At 41.4% G+C, this 27222-nt stretch overlaps 4 protein-coding genes across 5 annotated transcripts; all 4 read left to right on the forward strand.

Annotated features, from left to right (window-relative positions):
- Window positions 1-2021: 2021 nt before the first annotated feature.
- LOC137746725 (MATH domain and coiled-coil domain-containing protein At3g58200-like) lies at window positions 2022-4295 on the forward strand. The gene is made up of 4 exons (XM_068486726.1): window positions 2022-2152; window positions 2422-2597; window positions 3427-3591; window positions 3655-4295. Exons 1-4 carry the CDS (start codon window positions 2022-2024, stop codon window positions 4293-4295), a joined length of 1113 nt encoding a protein of 370 aa, XP_068342827.1.
- A 3253-nt stretch (window positions 4296-7548) lies between these two features.
- On the forward strand, window positions 7549-9155 carry LOC148698366 (MATH domain and coiled-coil domain-containing protein At3g58270-like). Of its 2 annotated transcripts, XM_088681801.1 has the most exons (4): window positions 7549-7627; window positions 7740-7861; window positions 8386-8561; window positions 8851-9155. In XM_088681801.1, exons 1-4 carry the CDS (start codon window positions 7583-7585, stop codon window positions 9024-9026), a joined length of 519 nt encoding a protein of 172 aa, XP_088537927.1. In that variant the 5' UTR covers window positions 7549-7582; the 3' UTR covers window positions 9027-9155. The 2 variants fall into 2 exon arrangements, 1 of the variants encoding a protein (XP_088537927.1); XR_015954282.1 differs by having other exon boundaries at window positions 7567-7647; window positions 8386-9155.
- A 6833-nt stretch (window positions 9156-15988) lies between these two features.
- LOC148698367 (uncharacterized) lies at window positions 15989-21006 on the forward strand. Its single transcript, XM_088681779.1, has one exon. It carries the CDS (start codon window positions 16020-16022, stop codon window positions 18165-18167), a length of 2148 nt encoding a protein of 715 aa, XP_088537905.1. The 5' UTR covers window positions 15989-16019; the 3' UTR covers window positions 18168-21006.
- Window positions 18168-21006, forward strand: LOC148698368 (uncharacterized; the record flags this gene model as incomplete). Its single annotated transcript, XM_088681787.1, has 1 exon — window positions 18168-21006. A coding segment is annotated over one exon (861 nt), but the record flags the coding sequence as incomplete, so codon positions are not given.
- Window positions 21007-27222: the final 6216 nt, after the last annotated feature.

Here is a 27222-nt window from a genome sequence, read left to right on the forward strand (position 1 = left end):
GTCACAGGCCAGAGTACCAGATCATTAGTTACGGGCTGGGATCAGGTGCTGTTGGGCGTAGGAAACTCCTAGAGCCATGCAAGGGCTTGGTTCTATTGCGGTGAGGACACAGGGACACCAAAGCCTGATTGGGATGGCATCGTAAGTAGGCCAAGAGATAAGGCTTGCGACAACAAACCTAAACGCCAAATCCGAGTTTAGATTTGGGCCGAGAAGAGCCAAAGGCCAAAGAGCTTGGTTTTTGGATCAGAAGAACAGCGCAGCCGTGTGTTGGGTGTACTTGCCAAGGAATAATGCCGGACTCGTCGTTTCTAGGGGCGGTCGGAGGCGTATGGTTCACCATAGAACCTCTTCCTAGGTGACGGGGGGTCAAAACTCGATGTTAACGAACCAGAAACCCTCGAGTTCGAGTTAGGGTTTTGAACTCAGACGAGATTTCAAAAATCTCAGCCACAATTTCGACGGGGACGACTTTAGGTCGTTGAGAAAGCAGCTGTGGTGGCTCGGCATGGCTGCAAGCCATGCTTATGTTAGAAATCAATGGTGACACCGATGATGGTGTCAGGTTCTGGGTTTGGAGACTTGTGGGGCTCCATGGTCTTGGCTTTGGGTTCAAACAAATCCAAAAAAAAAATATAAAAAATAAAAAATTCAATTCAATTGCATGTATAATTTGAATAAATGAACACATATTTGATGCAATTCATGGCAATATCAAATTCATGTAATTCAACAATTATGAATATAATGCATACACAATTTATGTAGAATCTAAAATCGAAGAACGTATAGTTGGATCATGCATTATGGTGAATGTTCACGCTATCTGGATTGGAAAAATATCGAGATAAAAACTGTTGTTTTGGAAAAACCTGATTGCGTGACGATATTGATGAACTGGTTTGATGCAGAAAGCTTCCACATCAGATTCCTAAGTCCAGCGGTAGGAGCGTGTTGATAACGTGTTGTAGCCTATTTTATCTAACAGGGGGAAGGAGGCCAATGACAAAGAGAGAAAAGAGAGAGATGTGTTTGTAGAATTGTATGGAGGAATGTGTGTGTTATTCCCTCCTACATAGTGCCTTTATTTATAGAAATAAGAGGGACAAGAAATCCTTCATCCCCAAGGAATACAAGTCCATATAGTAAAGAATAAGTAGAATCAAATCTAATCTAAGATTTACACAATCACACTTGAACTAGGAAAGTTTACAACAATTAGTAACTTTATTATAATTATCTATTTTGAAAAAGAATTTTTTATGTTTGCCAAAAAAAAATAGAAGTTTTATGTTGTATAACAAGAAAGGGTAATGTTAGGGAAACTAAGATGGAGACAAAAATTGCAAACTAAATGATGTGTCACTAATTGGAATGAGCATATTTATCAACGCTAAGTAATAAACCAATCAACTTCCATGTCCTTTAGTTTTCAAAATTTTGTCTACAAATTTAGTCTTCCTAACATTACCCAATAAGAAAGTAAGTGGATTTTTAGTGCATAATTCACTTAAGGGTAATATAAGGGAGACTAAATTTGTACAAAATTTTGAAAACTAAATTTGTAGATAAAATTTTGGAAACTAAAAGACATGGAAGTGGATGATTGGTTTGTTAATTAAGCGTTTGTAAACGTGTTCATTTCTATTGGTGACACATCATTTAGTTTGTAAATTTTGTCTCCAAATTTAATCTCCCTATCATTATTACCCTTAACTTAATTTAGTGTTGCGTACAAGTATAATCAAATATGTTATACAAAGCTGAAATTTTGATCTCTATAACGCGCCAAAATGCTGCAGTAGTAATTCTTTGTGGATTTTGGTCGGAAAATGCAGGACTTGTGATATTCCTCTATTTCTATCAAAACTTGTCTAGCTGTCTATCTGATCACCGTACCGGATATCCAAAGGTAAGTCTCTCTCTCTCTCTCTCTCTCTCAGTCAACCATTGTACGATGAGAACTAATTGTTTGCTACTGCATGTAATATCAAATTACTATTTCTGGATTTTTTAGTAGAATGGAGAAGATTAGAGAGGGGAATCAGAACCAACTTGTATCTGGGACATTCAAATGGAGAATCGAGAACTTCTCTAAGATGGACAAGGAGAAACTTTACTCTCAAGTTTTTGTCGTCGGTGGTTCTAAGTGGTACGTATGCTTTTGTTTTCAGCATTTCCTATTCCTCTTCACTTGCATGCATGCTCAGATTTTTGGTGTGATGTTTCCCCGTCCCCTCGCAAAGCAGAGATTTTTGTTGGCTTGGGAATGTGAATGGGGATTCCTTGGTCACTAGTATAGCTAGTAGATTCCCTTTCCTGCAAGTTAATATTTCTCTGTACTTAGGATTTTATTCTAAGCTGCCCAATCCACTCGAGTTGCACCCCGTAATATAATTGTGGATGTGTGTTTATTATCAGGCGGATACTTTTATGTCAAGGGTGGAAGGACACAAATCTTGCAGAGCAGTTGTCTTTGTATTTGGGTGTTGGAGATGTTTCGACATTGCCAACGGAGTGGAGTAGATTTGCCCATTTTAGCATGACCCTGGTCAATCAACTTGACACCAAGAACTCCAAAACATGGCCTCCAAAGGGTATTTTCTTACCATTCATGTTTGTGTGTTTTCTCTGATGTCGACTTATCTTGTATGCCAAGGCTAGCCAGCAATAGTAGTATACGGAATTACAGACCTCAGGCTAGAGCTACTGCTACATTCACTTGAGATGTTTTGTTTCGAAATCTATGACAAATGGAACATTCTGTAGAATACACCTTCTTTTTTTTTTTTTTTTTTTTTTTTTGCCCTTTTTTGTGCTTCAAGTAGAGTTGTAAAATGAGATTTTTATTCAACATGAGCTGCATGGCCCTACAACATTACCATTACAACGGGCATAGCACGTTGTGTCTTGCTAAGCATAGTGTGAATATCTGTACCAAGAACGACGTGAGTCTATGTTCCTACTGAGTCAAGACGGAGTTATAATGGTACCTCCATATATCTTTCTGTCGTACAGTAAGTGGGTTGCAGTTCCACTTATGCTCCAGGGATTGAGGGAGGTGTTGGAGAATAAAATGAATTGTAGTTGTAGTTCTTAGTTCAGTTACAATATTATATCATGTGTGATTTAAGTTTTTCAACATGGATATATGTATGGTTACTGTTGTTACTAGTTTTTATTTTTATTTTTTTATCATTGATTGAATTCAAATTTATCAAAACCGAGGGCAATGATATTCTAGGATTCATATAACCGACCCCACTTAGTGGGATAAGGCTTTCTTGTTGTTGTTGATTGAATTCAAATGTATCAGAACACTTCTGTAGTAACTTTGACATGGTCCTCCTTTGTTATTGTTTCCTTATTGTCTGGTGATGCCCTTTACATATTTGTTTTTTCGTTCCTTGATATTTTGGTTCGCAGGCAGTGTTCCCCAAGAGTTCAATGAAATCAACAGTGAGTGGGGCTTCACATCATTCATGCCTATCAGCGAGCTTTATGACAGAAGTGCTGGTTATCTTGTCAATGATGTATGTATTGTTGAAGCCAATCTTAATGTCCCAATCAAGGTTGAACACCAAGGAACAGGTATTTCTGTAACTATTGAATTTTCATATGTGAATCATGAGCAAGGTCTAGACTCTTCTGCAGAACCTAACGCGCCATGCTCTGAACTGTTATTTGCCCCCTTCCAAGATGCACAAGGTTCTGGACAAGTTCACACCGAGCCCCCAGTCGCTAGCCCTACTGACCCTTCCCTAGCCAGGGCACTTGGAGAAGTCCCAAACACCGTAACCGAAGAGCTTGTGGATTTTAGGGGTTTAGGGCGAATAGAGAAAGTTTTTGTGCCACTGCTAGAGGGAGTCTGTAACTCGCATCCTGAGCTGATTGTCTGTATGCATAAAAGAAGTCAGAAATATTCAGAATGCGCATTCACAGCTTTGGGCCGGCTTCTGCATTTTCTGAAAACTACAAAGGTAAAGGATATGACCCTGGATGCTTGTAACCGCCTTGAACTTCTGTGGGAGGAGCTTGAGAGCTTCAAGTTTGATTTGGCATGGCTGAAGCCTCATGTTGAATCTGCATTCGATATGACGAGGTTTGTACACAAGGCAGGCAGACTGAAGAGGCTGAGAGATGATGTGGAGGCTTTGGCGAATGAACTGAAAAGGAGGAGGGCTGCGCTAGCTGCTGCAACGATTGATCATGCAGTAGTGAAAAAACACTTGACAAAGGCAGAGCAAGACATCAATGGGATTGACATGGATGGCCCGTTAGGGTATGGCATTTAGCTAGCCTTATTTTGTAAGGCTTTCTCTAAGACAACGGCTACGGCACATGATGCCTTGCCTTCGTACTTCGTGTTGCAACTTTTCATGTTTTTAGGTATGCAATAGTTAACTAGGTTGTTGGAATTGGACAATATGTTTTTGGTTGTCCTTCCTTTGTAGCATATCTGAACTTTTGGTTGTTGTTTATGTAGCGCAAACCTTGCTTATTTTCGTGTTTTGAAGTTCTTAATTGTGTCTTATTTAATATTTTGAGGGTGATTATCGCGCATGCTTTATCAATTTTATTGTGTTGTTTTAATTTCTCTATAAGAATACACCTGAACTGTAAGGACAATCCATCAAACATAAATGCGCGGTGGAAAGGAACATTACTAATAACACCACCTTATCAACCTTTTAACCAAAGTTTCAAAAATCTCTCTAATTATATTAAAAAATAATAAAAATGAAGCAAATCAAATGAGAGAAAAATTGTAACTATGTCAATTCAATTGAAATAAAAAAAATTAAAAAAAAATTGAAAAAAAAAAAAAAAACTGCTCATACACATGGTGTAGAGGTCGTGGCTAGTATTGAGTAAATTTAGTCTTTTTAACCAAAATGGTCTCCAAGATTTGCATAACACATCACTTTGGTCCCTGAGATTGTCCACCATCCATTATTTTGGTCCTTCCATTAAAAACTCCGTTAAGTGTCATGGAGCTCTTGCCCGAAAGTTTGGGCAATTTTCAAAGCTTCGTAACTCAATCGTTTCTTAACCAAATTCAACCCATAATATATTAAAATGAAGATAGGAAAGTGTAGAACAATATTATACCTATTTGGAAGCCCATTGATTTTTAGAGATGGCTGGAAAATAGTCTGAAAAGTTACTGGTCCGCTGAAAAACGGGAAAACTCCCCGAAAACTAGATAAACTTTAAACGTTCATAACTTCTTCAATACTCAATGAAATCGAGTGATTCAAAAATGAAAATTATACTTCTCCACTCCACAAGACAAAGAGAATGGTACCATTGTCGACAGCTAAATCACTTTGGTTTGCCCGACAAATGGTTGTCTTGATCTCGAGTTAGCCACTTTTGAGCCCTTTTTTGGCCAAACCACGGCGAGTTAGCCATCAAGAAAGGAACTATTCTATTCCTCTCATTGAGAAGTATGATTTTTGTTTTTAAATCACTTAATTTCGTTGAGTATTGAAAAAGTTATGAATGTTTAAAGTTGGCCCAGTTTCCAGCGAGTTTTCTAGTTTTTCCGTGGACCAGTTACCTTTCAGGCTATTTTCCGGCCATCTTCAACAACCATTGGGCTTTTAAATAGGTATAATCTTGTTCTACACTTTCCCATCTTCATTTTGATATATTATGGGTCTAATTTGGTTAAGAAATAATTGAGTTACGAAGCTTTGAAAATTGCCCAAACTTCCAACCAAGAGTTCCAGGACACTTAACAGAGTTTTTAACGGAATGACCAAAATAATGGATGGTGGACAATCTCAGGGACCAAAATGATGTGTTATGCAAATTTCAGGGACCATTTTGGCTAAAAAGCTGTAAATTTATGAGAATTATGTCCTCATTGACAATTGAAATGTTACTTATATAGGCATTTTCCTTCCCTAGAAAAAGACATGGGAAATAATTTTTTTAGAAATTCTTTTAATTGCAGCTTAAGAGAAGGGAATTGGGCCGAGCAACATCATGAGCCAACCATAATTAGGTATCAAACTCATGACAACTAATAAACATCCTCGTTATTTATATGAGTCAAATTTAAAACCTTTATTTAACTAGTTAAAAAAAGTAAACAAATGATACCTATCTTTTCAGGGGTGTGATATCCACACATCCTTTTAATTTTCGGCCGTCGGATCGGATGAATTGAAGAAGATCAACGGACAGAAATTAAGAAGGGGTGTGTGGATAGCACACCCCATCTTTTCTATTTGCCTTTCCCTATTTATCTTTCTTACTCATAACTTGATACGTGTATTCCACTTACAAATTAAACTACATAATTAGTGCATTAAAATCATAATTCTAAGCATGAATTATGTAGTTTAATTTGTTAGTGAAATACACGTGTCAAATGGTGCGAAAGATAAATAGAAAAAAAAAAAAAAAAAAAAGGAAATAGAGAAGGTATATATCTGGCATTCCAAAAAAACGTAATACTAGACTGTACAATTAATTGAGGACAGTCTTTCAAGTGAGGTGAAACAAGGACCAAGTTGAGGATAAATCAAAAGAACAATCAAAATCAAAATATAAATCGACAAACCCATTAAGAAATTCGAAAACGGAGGTTTTGTGCACACATTCTTTCACTTTTTGCATACAAGTTCTTAATTGATCTTGATTCTCCCTTAATTTGTTTAATTTAATGTTAAGAAAACAGAAAAATATGCAGAACGTACAAAAAATTATATAGAAAGTGAAAAAAAATTAGTGCAAAAATCATTTTCTTGAAAGACAAATTGACATGCGGAGGTGATGGTGGAGTTGGATTCAGCAAGGGGATGTGGTAAGGTTGGGTTGAGGAAGATGGAGGTGGTGGGTTTGTTCTTCCAAAGGGGAGAGAAGCTAGAACTGGGGACGAGAGTATGCATAAGAAATACAAGTGATTAATAAGTGATGTAATTTTTAGAAACTAACGTAACGAGAAGTGAAAGACATTATTATATATACTGCTACCATTGACGTAGTCGCAGTGGCCGCCACCACCATCTTTGTTACCATCACATTTCTATGGTCATAACCACCACTTCCACTATTATCGTTGTTGCTCAAACATCATCGCCACCGTTGCCACCAAAACAACCACTCCACCACTCTAGCGAGAAAAAGTAGAATATTTTAATCAAGTTATTTTTTTTATTCAATAATATATTTATACTAAAAGTTAAGAGAATATTTAATTTTATTAAACACTCTTACAATCTCGAACAAATTCTTTTTTCAACAAAAAGAAAAAAGAAATGTCAGACAGATTATATGATGCATTGTAGCAAATGATATGTACATATTAAATATCAATTAATAAGTTTATCTGATTAAATATTAATTATATAAATAATTAACCATATCATATAGTACACTAATGTGATATAAAAATGTGATCCCTAATATTACTCAAAAGGACAGTTTCAAACAAATCCTGCTTATCCAGTGTTTTGTGGGCCCCACATCATGCTAGACAATCAAGATAAACTTAAACATTTTTTGACCGGGGCATTATAAAAATTGGAGGTTGTCCGCACAGCACCAAGAGCTGGAGTGTAGTGCTCTGATGGAGTGTATTTCCTCTCTCGCTCTCTCACTCATCAGAATCGTGGTCTGAAGATACTTCTCTTTGTCTCTCTCATTGTCTGTCATCGTCGATCATTTGCATGTTTGTTTACATTTGTGTGGGTGTTTGATTTTAATCTCATTTTTTTATTTTGCAGATGAACAGCAAGAAGGCAGGGGAAGAGATTCTTTCTGAGACCTTCACATGGCTGATCGAAAACTTCTCTAAGCTCCAGACCGGCAAGCATTACTCCGACGTCACCATCGCTGGTTTCAAATGGTATTTTTTATTATTTTCTCAAGATTCGTTTTTTTTTATTTTATTTTTGTTTTATTTTATTTTATTTTGTTTTAAGTGGTTAAACTTTTATTTTTCAAAATTTCCAGTCACTTATATTGTTATATATCAAACAGTGTTTCCGGTACACTAAAATATCTCTTCAACTTCAAAAATGATTACTAAAATATCTCTCCAACTCCAAAGATAATTTTTTTTTTTATGAGTCCATCGACCTCAGAGGAGCTTCAGGCTCATATGTTATTTTCTTAATTAAGTTTTATATTTTATTGTTTTGCAAATTTGTCATGGTATTTAGAAACTCCACTGTCATTCCCAATAAAAAATGAAAGAAAGAGATCGAAATAGGAACAATCTAGACGCTTCCACAAGTAACCCCATTCACATAGATAGCCCAAAAGGGCCAAACCCTAGTAGAAGACCAATACATGCCCTAAAGTATTAGGATCATGACCTACAATTTTAATATCGTTGTGCCCTTTGGTTTGATGATTTTGATTTGTCAGGAGGCTGCTTATATGGCCAAAGGGCAACAAAGTAAAATCCGAAATGCAGTTCTCCATGTATTTGTGTGCTCCAAATGCTTCAACTTTGGAACCTGGTTGGGCTAGATCTGCCCATTTCAGCTTGAGTGTAGTCAATCAACTGGACAGCACCAAGACAATCACAAAGGCTACAAAGGGTATTTCCTTTACTCTTCATGAATCATGTTTCTGTTCTTTCTGTGTGATCTTGTCGTTATGGCAAGCGAAACTTCTTAAATGGAATTTCCATCCTGCTTCTGTTTTTGTTAGTTGTTGATATGCGACACGCGTCATTAACTGTAAAAGTTATGGTGCATTTGGGTAGAAAGAGTTAAAACAAGGGATGTGAAGTGAGTTTCTAGTATAAATTGTTTAACGAATCCGTTATCATTTATGTGACACACACGTTGTTGATTGTAATAAATTGAGGTGCATTTGGATAAAAAGGTTTAAAACAAGGGATTTGGAGCGAGTTTCTAGAGAATTTGATCCATGCCAAAAAGAACTTAAATTTGAAGGTTGATCGAAGTCCAAGCACAGCCATAAAGGTAAGAATATTCCAGATCTATGGTGTGTGTGCGCGCACGTGTATCATATATGCTAGAGAATTTGATTCTTATTAAATTTTGCTTCATTTGGTATGTGACTGTTCATGGAAATTGTGTTCAATACTATTTGATTTGATATAACCTTTTTCGATTCAAATTGAAGAATCAGTTTGTCAGGAACATATACATAGTTCTGTTTATCTATTCCTATCTGTATAAAAGCTCAATCTCAGATACAGATTTCTCTAGAGTTTGTAAATTTTTTCAATCTATGTATGGAGCAAGGATTGTATCTACTCATTTGTAGCCCTCTGAATAATTTGTTGTAGTTCATTTCTAGCTAATATAAATTCCTTGCTATTTGCAAATCTTGAAGACATACTATTCTAATTCTTAGGGATGCTTGAGATTTCAGAATTTTAACATATAATCTAACATGCATGGCTAGATCTAACAATTAAATCAAAATGCAAAGCTAGATAAGGCAAATAAAAGCAAAGGCTATGTGTCATAAACTAAAGCCCCTTCAAGATTTTGTTATTGTATCCACATGATTTTTCAAAATCAAAGCAAAGAGATGAATAGAAACACTAACCTTGGGATCTTGATTTCAAGACCTATGTAACTATTCCACCAATTCTTCTCCACATGGATCCACCTTATCTAGATTCTCCTTTATGTTCTAAAGTAAAAACTCTAATGTCTCTACACCTTTTAGTGTTTGAGATGAATAATAGACCTAGAGAAAGAGTGGAAGCTAGTGCACCCAATTTTATGGTGAAGGAGTCAGATTTTCACGCTCAAGTTTAAGTTTGATGGAGCTTGAACTTTTCTCTAAGAAACTCTTTTTCTTTTTCTCACTAGTTGCTTCTTTTTTTAAATGCATGCATCACTTAATAAAAACTGAGCAGATGAGTGAGAATATAAAAAATTGTGTCAAGATACAAAGTCTCTCCCTCTACAAAGTTTGGTGAAAATGGGATAATGGGCTTTTTGGACCACATTTGCGCTTCAACTCATCTTATAATAATTTAATAAATGCAATGGGTTCAAACCCTATAGACCCAACTAATCCCAAAGCTATTTTATGGCCCCTTGAGATGTATAAACGTCAAATTAATTAAATGAAACTATTTCAATTTATTTTCGACCTCCATCAAATTAACCAAACTAAACGCTCCATCATTTTGTGTTCATCCCATCCTTGGCTACGGGATCTATTATGTTCTAATCGGCGAGACAATGAGTAATAAGACGTTCTTTTAATCGTTTACGTGAATTTAAAATATTTTTTTAATTCATCATCTTAGTGAAGATAATAATAATTATCGTCGGGGGCTCATAGAATATGGGTCATGATTTTCTATACCCATGACACATGGCACTTTGGGTGGCAAAAAGAAAGTCAAACTCATCTTTGTGGTTAAGTATTATATGAATCGATTATCTCATCTTCAAATTTCCTTCCTCAAGTTTCCTTCTTTCTCACTCTCATCTTTTTCTTTTGTCTTCTATAAAGAAGTCAACTCCATATATATACGTGATTTAATCGTGACTGTTTAAATAAGAGTACTACTAGACTCACCCTAGTGTCCTATTATCCCACCCACATGATAATCACACTTACCATAAAAAAGTTAAAAAGTAAAATGTTATTTCTCCACCCATAATTATTTCCAAAATAGCCTTAATATATTTTGTATGAAACTTTGTTTTGTTGAACAAAAAAGAATATGATTATAACATGAATTACACAACCACCGTCGCAAACGTCACTTAAAGGAAAATTATATGCTTATATAATACAAATATTTACAAACTTCTCAAGAAATAACTAGTAGCAAAACTCGACAACTGACTTACATTATCAGAAAAAGCGTTAGTGTCTTCTATGCACGAACTTAGAACAAAAACTAACAAACTATTATGCAGTGTTGTCAGCAAATTTTTTGGCAATTATAGGACGAACATCATCAGATCTCCCTTAGAGACCTCGAATCCCAAACCACTCTTCCTCCTTTTCCGTCAAAGTCCCAGATCTCACCGACAAGTCTCTTTATCATCCGTTGAAGTTTCTCGCCTCTGTCTAGCACACACCTATTCCTTCCTCCAACCTTTGTATCAATTGTAACTCAAATCTTTCCTAACCTCTATCCGTCCCAAATATCACATCCCCATCCACCATTATTTATTTATTATTTTTTGTCTTTTTTTCCATTGCAAAATCAATGGTATGTGTGTAGTAGAACATAAAGTAGATGAGATACAATATTTACTAGGTTCAACAAATGTGCCTACGTCCTCGGGGCAGCACTGATACTTTCTTTCATTACGTGAAATAATAAGAGTACTGTAAACACGAAAAGTTCCTGAAACAAGAAACAAGAAACAAGAATACCGTGTACAAAATATATTTTATGTTTAATGATTTTGGGGTTACAATCTCTTTGTAATTTGATCCTCTGATTCTATCTTCGTAGGGTGTAGGTTTGTGGATGAGCTGTTGATCCAAAGGGCCGTCGGGGCTTGATCTAGGGATGAACAGTTGATGAACGGATCTTCGAGGGCTTTTGAGCTTGATCTTGAAGACTGGGTGTATGGATTTCTTCAAGGGGCCGTCGGGGCTTGATCTTGAGGGTTGATGGATGAGCGGATCTTCAAGGGCTTTTGGGCCTAATCTTGAAGACTGAGTGTATGGATTTCTTCAAGAGGCCGTCGGGGCTTGATCTTGAGGGTTGATGGATGAGCGGATCTTCAAGGGCTTTTGGGCCTAATCTTGAAGACTGATTGGATGTGTGGATTTGTTGAGGTTGTTGATCCAAAGGGCCGTTGGGGCTTGATCTTAGGACGAACGGATGATGAACACTTTCTTCAAGGGGCCGTCGGGGCTTGATCTTGAGTCGGCGGAAGTTCTTCAAGGGCCGTTGGGGCTTGACCTTGAAGGAGGGTTTGACGAAGAACGAAGAGTGTTTTCTTGATCCTTCGGGATTTTGCTTGAGAGCTTTAGAGTTTCAAGGCTTCAAGGTTTTGGTGTGATGTAAATTCCCTTCTTTCTTTCTTTTCTTCTTCCTTTCTTTCCTTCTTCCTTTCTTTTCTTCTTCCTTTCTTTTCTTCTTCCTTTCTTTTCTTCCCTTGAAATGAATGCCTTGGCTTCCTATTTATAGAATTCTAAAACTTGATTTTTGGATTTAAATAATCAGATGAAATAAATCATTTCTGCCAGGTAATGACACGTGTCCTATTTGATGACCTTTCCAATTTATTTCGATTTTTTGTTGAGTCACACGCTACATGTAAAATTTATGTGACACGTGAGCGTTGAAATTTTAATTATTGGTCAACATTCATTTCACCGAAATTTTGATGTCTACAAATGCCCCCACTTCAAGGCGCGTCGTAGACATGTGCTTGTCACGTGTAAAAGATGCGTTTTGAAGTCCCTTAATGTAGATGTCAACCCAAGGGCCGTCGAGGCTTGATCTTGAGTTCGACTGAAAATTTCTTCAAGGGCCATCGAGGCTTGATCTTGAGTTTGACTGGAAGATTTTCTGGTTTCCTCCAATCGTTGATTTTCCACAAGCTTAATCTTGAACTGGGCTGGAGATTTCTTCAAGGGCTATCGAGGCTTGATCTTGAGTTCGACTGGAAGATTTTCTGGTTTCCTCCAATCATTGATTTTCCTTTGTGCTACTCTTGAACTGGGCAGCAGGATTCTTTTGGTCTCCCCCGAAGGTCTGAGCTTACTCCTTTTATCTGTTTCTTTGTTCAATCTCTCCAATTCGTATTGAAGAGGGTTAGAGGATAGCTCAGCATATGCAGTTGTTGCTTGTCTCCACATGCCTCAATGTATCATTTTCACTTGCCTTACTTGCTCCCCTTTGCAGAAGTGGTCCCTTCTCTGGAAGTGTATCAACCGTTGAAGATGACTACTCGAGAGCAACGCTAGGTAAGCAACCAGGGAATAGATTCCAGGCAGTCGGTTCCAGATCGGAAGACTGACTCCAAGTGCTGGCTGATTGCTTCTTTCACTTTGCCATGCAAGTAAGAACAAGGACAAAGAAAAAGACAGGGAAAAAAGCATGATATGAGATACCTTTGCTTTCAAAGAAGCAGCGAATGAATCAGCACATATATTTGTTGTGCTTGTCTCCACATGCTTCGATGTATCATTTTCACTTGCCTTACTTGCTCCCTTTGCAGAAGTGGTATTTCCTTATGCAGGTTTGGCATCTTCTCTTGTAGTATTTGTCCTCTGATGCAGGAGTTGAATGCAAACCTTGCATTTGAATGGACCATCACTTCTTGGTGGCAGCGCAAGTTTGAGTGGAGGTTCCGACATATTGCTTTCTCTGTCCTTGTCCTGGCAGGTGAGAACAAGGGCAAAGGAAAAGATAGGGAAAAAGCATGATATGAGATACCTTTGCTTTCGCCCTTGATGATATGAGATACCTTTGCTTTTGAAGAAGCGGTGAATGAATCAGCACATGCTTCAATCTATCGTTTCCTCCTGGGTCATCTGTACTCCAGGCATCTGGTATCATATTTGGGGAAGAAGAAAAAAATTGAGTATTTCGAAAGGCTTTGCTGGGAGTGCACCCTCAGAGGTGAGGAAGAGTTGGGCATTTTCTTCAGGTCTGCCTTGCCATAAGAGATGAAGGTCGACACATATAGGGATTTCTTAATAGCAAGTGGTGGTACCGTTCTTTTACCCTTGTCGACAAACGTCTCTTCGATATCTGAACGACGCCTCTTCGATTTCTGAACGAGCGCCACTTTTGACAAAGTTGCACGCGTTTTCTGAAAAGCAGAGAAAGCGTCGCCGAACTTTGCGCTTGTCGGCTAAAGACGTGTAGTTGCGATGATGGCCTCCACGTGTTCTCGACTTTGTCAGATATCTTTTGACAAAGTTGAACGCATTTTCTGAAAAGCCGCGAACGCGTCGCCGAACTTCACGCAGGAAAATCCGGATTTTTGAATCGGTGGTCGTGTCGCTTGGCTTTTTACAGAGGTATCGATCACTCCAACATACACACTCTGAAAATTGCCCATTCTTGAAAATCGTCTCCGGCCTTTTGAGAATTATCTTCATCCACCCATTCTCTCTGAACACCTTTGAAAAAAATGACTAACTCATCGAACCTTTGCTTAGATTTGAGTCTCAGCAGCGATCCGGTTGCACCCGGTCAAGGTAATGTATGGCGCCCTTCTTTTTTATCTTCTAACGGTCCTCTTACAGGTGAAGACTCCGTGATGCAGGACGCCACAACAGCTACAATAGTAGCTAGGAACCTCCTCACTCCAAAAGATAGTAGGCTGTTGTCAGGACGGTCCGATGAGTTGGCCGTTCAAGAGTCCCTCGCTCTCAGCGTTCAGTGTGCAGGCTCTGTGTCCAACATGGGCCAACGCCTACTTGCTCGCTCCCGTCAGGTTGAATCGTTGATGGCAGAGGTGGAAAGTCTCAAGCAAGAGATCAAGCAGCTGAAGTATGAGAATAGAAGTTTGCACGTGCTTGCAAACAACTATTCGACGGGCATGAAGAGGAAGCTTGATGAGCTGCAAGAATCTGAAGGTCGGATTCAAAGTGACCGTCAAAGGTTTTCGTCTTTCCTCCAGAGGCACCTTTTTCCTGGGTCATCTAGCGTTCCACCCAGTATTGAGGCCTGGAATGCTCTAGCTTCAATGCCTCCCGCTCCGATGCCTTCCGCTCCGATGCCTTCCGCTTCTAGAGTTTTGCCAAGTAATGGGGCTTCACGTGAACATCCTTTGTGAAAGCTCCATCTTTTTTTTTTTTTTTTTTTTTTTTTTTTTTTTTTTGTACACACTTGTAATTTCTTGGAGATTAATGGACATACTTTATTTTATTCAGTGTATTGTGTTAAATACAAATAAAACATATACATCACTAAGTTTTTTTTTTTTCCTCCTTCGGTGGCGCTGATCCACCAAAGTTTTTTTTTTTTTTTTTTTTTTTTTATGTTGGAAAGTGGCCAACTTGGCTATGCTTTCAGCTAGACAACAATTGCAAATGCTTTTGGCTATAAAAAATTATAAAGGAAGAAAAGGAGAAACATTTTCCTTGTTTTAGGGAGGAAAAACAGGAAAGTGTTTTTGTTTTTTTTCTTCCACATCCGTTGGTTTAAATAGCCTTTGAAGCAAAGGAAAAAAGTGAAGATAGCTCATTTCGGTTTTGGAGAAAATAGAGAAGAAGAGAGAGCTCAATACTCTGCTGAGAAAAAGAAAAAAAACTGCAAATAGAGAAGAGAAGCTGCTGCTTCATTTGGTTAGTAATCATCTACCAAAGTAGTTGTTGTTTGTAATAGCTTTGAGCTATATGTATAGAGAAGAAATTATTCATTATATTTCTTCCTCTATTTGTTTCTTTGGTGTGTGAGAGCTTTTGGGTGTATTGGGTTATTTGGGCTGTGAGATTACCAACACTTTGTAAACTCCCATTTGGTTGATAGTGGATTATTGGGTGAGCTCCTACTACTCCAAGGACGTACTCCAGTTACACTGACTGTGGAGGAACCTCGTTAAAATTTTTGTGTCTTTTATATTTTGTTCTTGCATTTTTTTTTTTTTTTTTTGTGTTTTTTTTTTTGTTTTTTTTATTATATATATATATATATATTTTTTTTTTTTTTTATTAATTTTTTTTATATGGTGATCTGCAAGGCTGAGGCTGCCAAATCGACGAAGAACCCAGGAACGCGTAAATTGGTGGTGTAGAAAGAGTGGTGTTGTGCAAAGATTGCAAAGGGATTTTTGCTGTGTAATGCCTTTTGGTCACAGTCTTCCCTTGGTAGTGATGTTGCCGTGCCTCTTACCGCTGCTTGGAGCTTGTTGCAGTGTGTCACTTTTACCGTGTGGGGTTATGCAAAAGACTGCAGCGAGTTTATGCTGTGTAGTGCCTTTTGATCATAATTTTCCTCGGTGGTGACGTTGTTGTGCCTCTTGTTGCTGCTTGCTGCACCGTCATCGCTGCACACCATTGCACTGTCTGTTGTCCTGCTGTTCAAGTTTTGTGGCTGTTTTTTTTTTTTTTTTTTTTTTTTTTTTTTTGCGGTCATGGTATTTTTCAAATGTTTTAAGAGCAACACCATTACCATTCTTGCGAAGGAAAATGATTCGCAAGATAGGGGAACAACGCTGAAGATTTATGCCCCACTGACTGGCCTTAAGGCGCTTGCTCTTCCTACAAAAGACAACTCCATGCATATTAAGTTGTGGTCTTCTGAAGTATCTTGGAAGGTGGCAAACTTTGTTCGATCAAATACGGAGAGGGAGGCGTGCACACCGGGGATTCTTATCTTGAACCCTTCACACCATGCTCGTGACAGTCATCCGGCTTCGTTTAAGCTTCTCGGAGATCACATCCGCAGCGGAGCTATGGCTTGGAATGATGCCTTGTCGACTACCGGAGAAGCTGTTTTTGATGAGTCTTATTGGGAGTGGCTTGAAGATGTCTTGGGCCGATCTAAACATGTGCTTACTAGCATGGGCCTTTACCATGCCGTGTACGCGTCTTTGTTTAGTTATGATCTCCATCATTCTGTCCTTCATGCGTTCTTCGAGCATTGGTGTTCAGCGACTAACACGCTTCATACAGCTCAAGGAGAGATGTCAATTTCACTTTGGGATCTCCACAAGATAGGGGGATTGCCAATCCAAGGTAAGTTTTATGACGAGGTCGTCCCTAGTGCGGAGGAACTTTCTCTCTGCAATAACCGAGGATTGCCTACGAGTTGTCGCTGTTTATTTTGGGCATATCACAAGCTTTTCCAAGATGCTCGAAGTAAATCAGGCGTGAAGATTTCTTCATGGATCCGCTTCTGGTATTGGGAGGACACAAGGTACAAGAAGTCCTCGAAGAGAAGAAGTTGCAACAAAACCACTAAGCCAAAGGGAGACTCATATCCATCTGGTGCCATTGGTTCAGCTAGGCGCCGTTCCCCTGCCGAGTTGAGAGCGTTTGAGGACCTTGGCATAGCATCAGAGCATGTGGAAGAATCTTACCTAGCTGCTTTCTTAGCTTGTTGGCTTTGTAAGTTTGTTTTTCCAATCGGCGACGTCAACTTTGTTCGTCCTGGGGTTTTCAAAGTTGCTAGCAAGATGGCTGCAGGTGAATCTTTCAGTCTTGCTATCCCGGTTTTGGCCAATATTTATAATGGCTTGAGTGTTGTTTCGAACTCAGCAAACACTGAAGATCGTGCCGCGGTTCTTCCCTACCATTATGTGTATGGTTGGTTGGGTGAGTACTTCGGTACTCATTTTTTTTCTTCAACTCTAAACAAGTCAGGGCCTTTGATGACGAAGCATTCTGGCGTGCTTTCTTCGAAGAGCCTCGATGATTCCCAGGCGCAAGCACTGTTTAGAAGCTGCGAAGGCTTGAAGATGGACTATCTGGCGAGAGTTGGCTCGGTGCGGCGAGGCATCATGGACGATTCGCATCTTCGCTTCTCAGACTTATCTTACCTTATAAGTCTTCGCTCAGGGTATGTTTCTTTGCGGCAAGAAGATCGATGCATTGTTCAGCCGTATAGTCCCCACCGTTTCAGCAGGCAATTTGGTTTTGTCCAACATGTGCCAGGCAAGCTGAAGGAAAAAAACCAATTAGACTTCTTGCAAGCCGTGTATATGCATTGGGAGTCTTGTACCCGTGCATGTACAAATGCTTCTATCACCCTGCCGGCAAAAGACGAGTTCAAGAGTAGTCCAGTAACCCGTGCTTACATAAGTTGGTGGTCAAAGGTATATTATGAGAATTCGGGGATGGCAAGTGGTACCAATTCTTCTCATTCACACCTCAATGTATTGAAGGAGGGGTGTTCTGTGGTTCCTACACAACTGATATCTTTTGATTGCGCGAGTGCTGCTACTTTGCAAGATAGACCAGTGGTTTTAGTCCCTCAATGCCCACGCTTGTCTTCTCAACATCTGGATGTATCTGAAGAGGCCGGTGATGAAGTTGATTCGCACGAAGATGGACTTGTTTTGCGGCAGGGTCAACAAGTTTTAAACAAGCGACGTCTTGAAGGCGCTCAGGCTGATAGCGATGTCAATTTTTGTCATAAGAAGAAAGAAGTGTTTAGGCTCCCTCAACTCGATGGTAGTGTGTCGTTTGAGAAAGACGTATGCATCTTCTTCTCTCTTATGACTTCTTATGCTTTCATTGTTCTAGCTTTTGTTTCTAACAGCTTTCTTTGTTTTCTTTAGGTTGGGCCTTCTTGTTCTTTTGACTTGGCGACCACAGGTATTTATTCTTATACGGAGATGCTATTTGGAGGCGACCTACCCACAGGCGAGGAGATTGGGGATCCACCTGGTACAGAGCTTATCCCAAGTTCGTCAAGTTTCCCAAGTTTGCCGTGTGTAGGTGGAGGCATGCAAGATCCCGTCATGCATTCTACACCTCTGCCAGCTAGCTCTGAGATCTCTCTGAGAGGGCCAAACCTTAGTGGTACTGAGCAGCTTATTCATCGCATCAATCTTCGTGCGGCAATGGATATCAAGAGCCATATTGAGGGGAGGATTTTGAAATGCCCGTCGGAGGACCTTGCGTTGCTTAAAGAGGACTTGTCGAAACTTATTTCTGCAATTGACAATCTTAACATTGATTCTTCATCCTTGAAGATCAAGATCGCCGAAATTATGGCCGCCTCAACTGAGTATTCTTCCTTGCGTGTTATTTCCTCGAAGAAGTTGAGTCCAGATGTTAGAGCTCACCAACTTGCTGCAATAGACTTGTCACTAACCCAAGCCCGGTCTTCTCAGCAAGCTGCTTCGGGAGATTATCAATCTACAGAGACTTCTTTAGCTTCTGTCCGGGTACGTCTAGATACGTTGATGCGAGAACAAGAACAGCTTGGCATCGAGGCATCAAAACTTGAAAGTGTTCTCGGGGAGCAGGGAGCTACACTTTCTCAATGCCAAGAGGAGATTTCACGCCTAGAACAAGAGAAAGACATGGCTATGGAGTTGCCCATCCTGTCTCTCACTGAGGTAGAGACTTTGAAGGCTTTGGAAGGCTTGCTTGAAGACCGCCTCCTTAGTTTTAGGGACATAGTTTTCAAGTAGTGTCTTCTGCCCTTTTTCTTTTGTAATCAGACTTTTTCCTTCAAAGAAATAAAATGTTTGCATTCTTGAATTTGCTCTTTATTCTTCAAAGCGTTTTTTTTTTTTTTTTTTTTTTTTTTTTTTTTTTTGAGATGTGACTGTACTTGAAGTTTTGAAGTTTCAAGTTGCCTACGTACCCTTGGTTGAGGAGGGATCAAGTCATGACGTAGTTCAAATGAGTGATGGTTTTTATGATGATTTTGCCGTACACAGTTTATGCTCTTGCGGGCCAGGAGCGTGGCGCGTTTGCTTTAGGGGTAGTAGCGCTTCAAAAATCTGCCGTTGATGGGGCCGATCTTCAACCCGTCTTCTGCCGTGATTAAGTAGGCGCCATTGGTGTAAATCTCTTGTATTACGTAGGGTCCATCCCATTTTGATGTGAACTTGCTTTTTGTCTTATGGGTTGTAATGATAGGCCTACGCAATGCTAGCACGAGATCTCCGGCTTGGAAAGACCTTGGGCGGACTTTCTTGTTGAATGCCTTGGCTAACCGTGCTTGGTAGCATTCCAAGTGTTGTTGAGCTTCGAGCCTTCTCTCATCCAGCGCTTCCAACTCCTGAAGGCGCAACTTTGCATTTTCTTCATCAGTCAAGCCTTCTTGTATAGCCATCCTTAGTGAGGGGATTTGACTTTCAAGCGGTAGAACAGCTTCTACGCCATATACGAGAGAATAAGGTGTAGCTTGGGTAGGAGTCCTATGTGTAGTCCTATATGCCCAAAGTGCTTCACTTATTCTTTCATGCCAGTCTCTCTTTGTTCGGCCGATTACCTTTTTCAGGAGGTTGCACAGCGTCTTGTTGAATGCTTCTGCGAGGCCGTTGGCCGGAGCATGATACATGGAAGACTTGTGCTGCTTGAACTTGTATTTGTCGCAAAGCTCGTCCACGAGTCGGTTGGAAAACTGCTTTCCATTGTCCGTGATAATGTAGCGAGGCACCCCATATCGGTGGATGATATGCTCCTTGATGAAACGAACAACAGTTTCCTTTTTTACTTCCCTTAAAGGTATGGCTTCAGCCCACTTGGAGAAGTAATCTGTTGCAGCTAGGATGTAAGCTTCCCCTGCAGATGACTTTGGCGTAATTGGTCCTACAACGTCCAATCCCCATGCGTCGAACGGCCATGAAGCAACTGTAGGGTGTAATGGTTCAGGCGGTTGATGTATGAAGTTGGCGTGGAATTGGCAGGCTTGGCACCTTTTGGCGTGTTCCAGGCAGTCCTTCACCATGCTCGGCCAGTAGTAACCCATTCTTTTAAGCTGGAAATGTAGCTTTGGTCCAGATTGATGTGCCCCACACATACCTGAATGTGCTTCTTCCATGGCTTGATTAACTTCTTCCTCACCTAGGCATCTCAGGAGCAGTCCTTCAAAAGAGCGTCGGTAGAGTGTTCCTTTGTAGTAAAGGAAGCGAGGTGCTCGTCGACGTATTTCGGAACGGTGTCTAAGATCATCTGGAAGCTTTCCGTGCTCTAAGTAGTCGATCAGCGGCTGTCTCCACTCTTCAGCATCGACTGGAAGTACTGAGATGACATTTGTATCATCTAGTGACATTTCATTAACGAGAGGAATCACCCATCTTTGGCAAACTGGCACGTCTGCAACTTCATCTTTTCCTAGTGTCATACTTGAGGCTAGATTGGCGAGAGCGTCTGCCATTTGATTTTCCTTTCTTGGCACATGTTCTAGTGTCACAGCTTCGAACCTTTGTAGCAGTTGGGTCGCTAGCCGGAAGTATGGGACGAGATCATCTTTCCTCACCTCATATTCAGTTAAGAGTTGATTGATTATGAGCTTGGAATCGCCATATACCTCAAGAGCTGTGATTTCCATGTTGATCGCCATTTGGAGCCCGATGATCAATGCTTGGTACTCAGCAACATTGTTGGAGCATAGCTCATTCAATTGGAAGGAGTAAGGTAGTATGTGCCTTTGTGGTGACATGAATACTACTCTTGCCCCTGCTCCGTCTGCTCATGCGGATCCGTCGAAGAACATCGTCCATGTCGGGAAGATGTCGATGTAGAACACCTCCTCGTCAGGCAAGTCATCTGAGATTTTCCAATCAGCCGGGATTGGATGATCGGCAAGGAAGTCTGCTAGCGCTTGCCCCTTGACGGCTTTAGCTGGGACGTAGATGATCTCATATTGATTAAGAAGCAAAGCCCATTTAGCGAGTCGCCCTGTCAAGACTGGCTTAGTCATAACGTATTTGACAGGGTCAGCTTTAGCAACCAAGTGGATGGTGTAAGCATGTATGTAATGTCTGAGTTTCTGAATGGCAAAGACCAAAGCGAGGCACATCTTTTCTATTGGGGAATAGTTCAACTCAGCGCCGGTGAGAGTTCGACTGAGGTAGTAAAGTGCTCATTCTCTTTGGGATTCATTCTCTTGCACCAAGAGTGCTCCGATTGAACTTTCCTGAGCAGCAATATACAATATGAGTGGTTTCCCGGGCACAGGTGCCCTCAGGACAGGTGGACTTGACAAATATTTCTTTATGCTTTCAAAAGCATTATGGCATGCTTTGTCCCATACGAATGGAACATCTTTCTTCATAAGGCGACTAAACGGTTGACAATGCCCTGCGAGGTTGGAGATGAAGCGTCTGATGAAGGCTAGCCGTCCTTGTAGACTTTTCAGCTCGTGCAGGTTTCTTGGCTCGGGCATGCTTTGAATGGCCTTGATCTTTGATTGGTCTACTTCAATACCACGGTGCTTGACGATGAAGCCGAGGAATTTTCCAGAGGTGACGCCAAACGCACACTTTAACGGGTTCATCTTGAGGTTGTATTTTCGCAGCCTTTCGAACACTATTCGCAGATCCTTCAAGTGTTCTGATCTTTTCTTCGTCTTAACCACCACATCATCTACGTAACATTCTACGTTTTTGTGTAGCATGTCATTGAAGATTTTCTGCATTGCGCGTTGATACGTAGCTCCAGCGTTCTTTAGACCAAAGGGCATTACCTTGTAGCAGTAGATACCTTTTGGAGTACGAAAGGCTGTTAGTTCCTCGTCTTCGAGGGCCATGCGAATTTGATTGTACCCAGAAGAGCCATCCATGAATGATAATGCCTCATGGCCAGTGGTTGCATCCACCATGATTTCAATGATTGGCAAGGGGAAGTCATCCTTTGGGCAAACATCGTTGAGGTCCCGGAAATCTACGCAAACACGTATTTGTCCTGATTTTTTAAGGACAATGACGATGTTGGAGATCCACTTGGGGTATTGCACTTCTCGAATAAAGCCTGCTTCGATTAGCTTGTCGATCTCGACCTCGATTTGTGGGATAAGCTCAGATCGATAGCGTCTTTGAGTTTGCTTTATCGGCCGTGTTCCAGGCCTGACCGCAAGATGATGAATAGCGATGATAGGGTCCAGGCCGGGCATTTCTTTGTAGGTCCAGGCAAAGACGTCTTTGTACTCTAACAACAGCTGATAATACTCCTCTATCTCGTCTGTACTTAATAATGCACTTACGAAGATAGGCTTTGGTTCCTTGCTTGTACCTAAGTTGAGTTCCTTGAGATCATCGATTGTGGCTTGCCCCCCATCTTCGAGCTGTGGTGGTGCAGCAGTGACATCTTCCTCGGGGATTTCGTCTTCTTTACCTTCTTGAACCGTGACATGGAAAACATCTTGGATCTCCTCTTCGGTGCTATCTTCTCGAGCTTGTCGGCATAAGGATTGTCTGGTGTTCTGGGAGAGGCGTTCCTCGCAATCTTCATAGGAATGAGCCTTGACCGGGTAATTGAAGAAGTCTTCTGGGAAGAGGTCGCACATTGTGATGGGGATGGACGATCTTTGTGTCGAAATTTCATTATCTCCAACACTTTCACATTGTTCTGGAGGTTGACAGGAGCTGTTTTGCCCCCTTTTCGACTGATAAACTTGTGGACAAGATGGTTGCTGCTTGTCCAATTTCTTCGAAGCGATCTTCGAAATGCATTCCTCACAATCTTCATAACAAGGAGCCTTGATCGAGAAATTGAAGACATCTTCGAGGAAGAAAAGATCCCGCATGAACGATCTTTGTGTTGTAATTTCATCATCCTCAACATTTTCATGTAGCTTTGAAGGTTGACGGTAGCTGCTTTGCCCCCTTTCCGATTGGTGAACTTGTGGACAAGACATATGTTTCTCGTGCAGCTTCTTCGGAGTGACATGAATCCATCCTTCATCTTCACTTGACTTGACTGTCATGGTTTTGGAGCATGCCCCCAGCGGTTGAGGTGAAGACTTTGAGTCGAAAGAGCCAGAAGTGACATCTTTCTTAGGGATTTCATCTTCAGTGCCGTTCTCTTGGGTTTGTTGGCATGAAGATTTGCCAGTGTGGATGATGATGCGCCTCCTTACCTTTAGTGGTCCTTTTGTGTCAACCTCTAGGATTGCTTGGCGCTTCATCCTTGAAGGAATCAAGCTTCGAACGTCGTCCTTTTCTCCTAACCCATTGAGCTTTTCTTCCTTTGGTGTTGTCTTCCTCTTTCCAAAAAGCTTCCCATTATCTTCAAACCTTTCTGAAGCTGATCGTCGCAGAGGAGAGATAACTGTGTTGCTTTGTTTCTTAGGCTTTAACAACCTTTCAAAAACAGAGCTTTGGGATGTCGGCGCGTTAAGCCTCTTGAAGACAGAGGTTCGGTCTTGACCACCAATGCGATTAAGCACTGAAGTTCTGGAGCTTGACTGGCTCATCCTATCGAAGACCGACGTCCGAGGGGAGGGTTTAGGCTCTTCTTGGTCTTGTTCAATGCTCATGCTGACATATTGAGTGCTAGTGTTTTTCGCTTGGCTTGAAATCATCACAGGTGCATTTGGTGTGAAACCAAGTCCGGCTTTGTTGTTGTCAACTCCGTAACCATGCTCCTTCAACTTCTTTTGAGTTTTGGTGAGGTTACGTTCTTCGTCATTGACAGTGTTTGAAACCTTATTTCCAGCCACCGCAGAAGAAGCGAAGTCGTACCCGGCCTTTGACATGAGTTGGTAGGCGTTAGGGTCGAAACCTTCCTCGGTCCTCTTGGTTGGAAGAAAGCTTGATTCCACCTTCTTTGGTAGAGCTTTTATGAAGCCTTGTGGTAGTCTTGCGGCCTTAGCACCCCCTAGCTGTGTCAGAGGCAAAACTGCATTCGTCTTGAGCAACTTCACGTTATCCGTGTGCCACTGTGTGTCGGCTTTTCTAGTTTCGAATGGAGATTGACCATTCTTTCTTCTTGACATCGAGATATACTGGAATATGGGTGCGTTCGGTCCTTCTGACGGCATCCTACTCCCTTTGGTTGTTGCAGGTTTAGCAAACTCGTCATCATCTTTGCTTGAAGATGGCCCGGCCTGCTCTTTTTGTTTTTTAGGCATGGCTTGCCACTCCTGCTTTTTAGGTGCTGCTCTGCCCATGGATTTGATCTCTTCCGGAAGGGCTTCGGGTACCGTCTCTTCATCCATGTAGAATTTGGCATCTGCAAAGTGTGATTCGGCTTCGGTGAATGGCTTGGTATCACCTTGGATCACCTTCACTCCTTCTCGGTAAAATTTTAGGCATTGGTGAAGGGTGGACGGCACTACCCCATTTGCGTGGATCCAAGGTCTTCCTAAGAGCAAGCTATAGGAAGTTCTTGCATCAATCACGTGGAATATCGTGCTTGATTTGAGCTCACCCATGGTCATCTCTACTCGGATCATGCCTATCGCCCTTTGTCCTCCTTGGTTAAAACCCTGGATCAGCAGACGGCTCAGGGATAGTTCATTCACCTTGATGCCGATTATGGTCATTGTTGATTTTGGCATGATGTTTATGGCCGACCCACCATCCACAAGCATGCGGTTGACTTTGTATTCCTTTATGTACCCGGAGACGAAGAGATGACGGTTGTGAGGCTTTGATCCCAACAGTAGGTCTTCGTCAGTGAAGTTAATTACGTCATGGGTGGCACAACATGTGGCACATTCATGTGGCTGAAGCTTCGAGCCTTCGTCGTTACTTTCTTGCACTTCGTGGTCGTCGGGACCTGCCAAGACTGCTGCTAGTGCTCTTCGCATCTTTTTTGGCAATGGTAGCGCTTCCTCGATGCTAAAGTGTGTTGGCAGACCTTCTCCAGGTGTAAGGGTCTTTTCTACCTCAGTGGCGATAGCTTTGCCTTTTGAGGGCTCTTCTATTTCTACTTCAACCATGTGACAGGCCACGGTAGTGCACTGTTGGAAAAAGTCATTCGGGAAGTACTCACGCAAGGAAACGGGAATGCGTGGCTCCTGCTTCATAGGTTCCCTAGCATATGTTGTTTTATTATGCTTTATGTTTCTTTTAGGCTTCGCATTGTTGCGGCCGTGGTGATTTCTTCTTTGTTCCACCTTTGGCTGTATGACTTGTGGTCTTGGTTTCCTTGTCTTTTTGTAGGTTACCAATATCCATCATTCTTCATCATCAGCATGTGTATCTTGGTCGCTTCTCTCCAGTGATGGTTGTGTAGGAGGTGCCGTGCAACTTAAGCATTCACGGGAACGGTCAGGTGTCATTTGGAGAGGCACAGGATTAAACGATCCAAACGCAATTGTAGTGGTATGCGTTGCGGCCGTGTCCTCAAGGTCGAGCTCAATTTGCCCTTGTTGTGCTAGCTTCATGATGAGTTCTTTGAGAACGAAGCACTTGCCAACAGGATGGCTCACAATACGATGGTACTTGCAGTACCTAGGATCGTTTGTGCGATTCATTTCTTCAGGACGCTTGCATTCGGGTAGCTCAATCACCTTTTTTTCCAGCAAGTCATCTAACATGGCAGCCATGTCAGAGTCAGGAAAAGGGTACGTTTTCTGTTCCAACTCTCTCAAGGTGCTCTTGTATCTGTCTTGGGTGCGAGAAGGCTCACTTGTCTTTATCTCCTTCGCTTTCTTCTTGGAGGAGATCTTGATGGGCGCTGAGGAGGTCTTGATGGGCGCTGAGGAGGTCTTGATGGGCGCTGAAGAGGTCTTGATGGGGGTAGTGTTGACGGTGAAAGCTTCCTTAGCGGGCTTCTTCCCGGTCTTGTCTACATTTGGGGCGAATACTTTCTCCTTATTAAAGTTAGTAATTGGCTCATTTTTCCCATGATTAGCGATACTCAGCTCCATGTCGTGGGAACGAGTTGCTAGCTCTTCGAATGTTCTTGGTTTTATACCTTGGAGGATGTAATGTAACCCCCAGTGCATGCCTTGAACGCACATCTCAATGGCAGAGGTTTCAGAAAGCCGATCTTTGCAATCCAGACTTAAGGAGCGCCATCTATTTATGTAGTTGACGACAGGTTCATCTCTCCACTGTTTCGTACTGGTCAGCTCTAGCATGTTTACAGTACGACGAGTGCTGTAGAAACGGTTGAGGAATTCCCTTTCTAGCTGGTCCCAACTGTTGATAGACTCAGGTTCGAGGTCAGTGTACCAGTCAAAAGCGTTACTTTTCAGCGAACGCACGAACTGTTTGACGAGGTAGTCTCCCTCTGTCCCAGCATTGTTGCAAGTTTCAATGAAATGGGCGACATGTTGCTTCAGGTTGCCTTTTCCATCGAACTGCATGAATTTTGGGGGCTGATAACCCCTTGGCATCTTTAAAGCATCAATCTTCTTGGAGTAAGGCTTTGAGTACAGTACGGAGTCATGCGAGCTTCCTTCGTACTGTGTCTTGACAGTGCTTGCGATCATCTCCTGTAGCTGCTGGATAGAGAGAGATCCCATGAATGCCGTTGATTGGTCTAGCTTCAGCTTCTCTTCAACTTTCTCCACTGGTGGCTCCTCTTCTTCGTCGTCTTCTTTCTTTAATAGGCCAATATTTGGGTCGACTTTCACGTCGGGCAGCGCATCTAGTTGGTTGACAAGTGCGGCAATCTGCAAGTCCTTCTCTTTCACGGTCCGTGTGAGCTTTGCGATTGCTTCATTCATCTGAGCTAGCTGCTCCTCGATTGAAGTTGCTCCAGTGGTCATGACTTGCATGGTTGTACTACCGCTCGAATCAGCGTCGGAGAGTAGGGATTCTGAGTATTTCCTCGGGCTTTCCCCCTTTGATGCCCTTAGCGAGGCTAGGGTGATCACAGGCTCGTACCTCAAGTGCTCTTGTTCCTTTGACAAAGTTAATGCAGGGGCGGAAGCTGCAGCAAAAAGAGCTCTTGCCTTACTTCGGGTTATGATGCCCG

Source organism: Pyrus communis, chromosome 2 (assembly GCF_041283825.1).
Source record: "Pyrus communis isolate YQ-2024b chromosome 2, ASM4128382v1, whole genome shotgun sequence".
In the NCBI taxonomy this organism is placed as follows: domain Eukaryota; kingdom Viridiplantae; phylum Streptophyta; class Magnoliopsida; order Rosales; family Rosaceae; genus Pyrus; species Pyrus communis.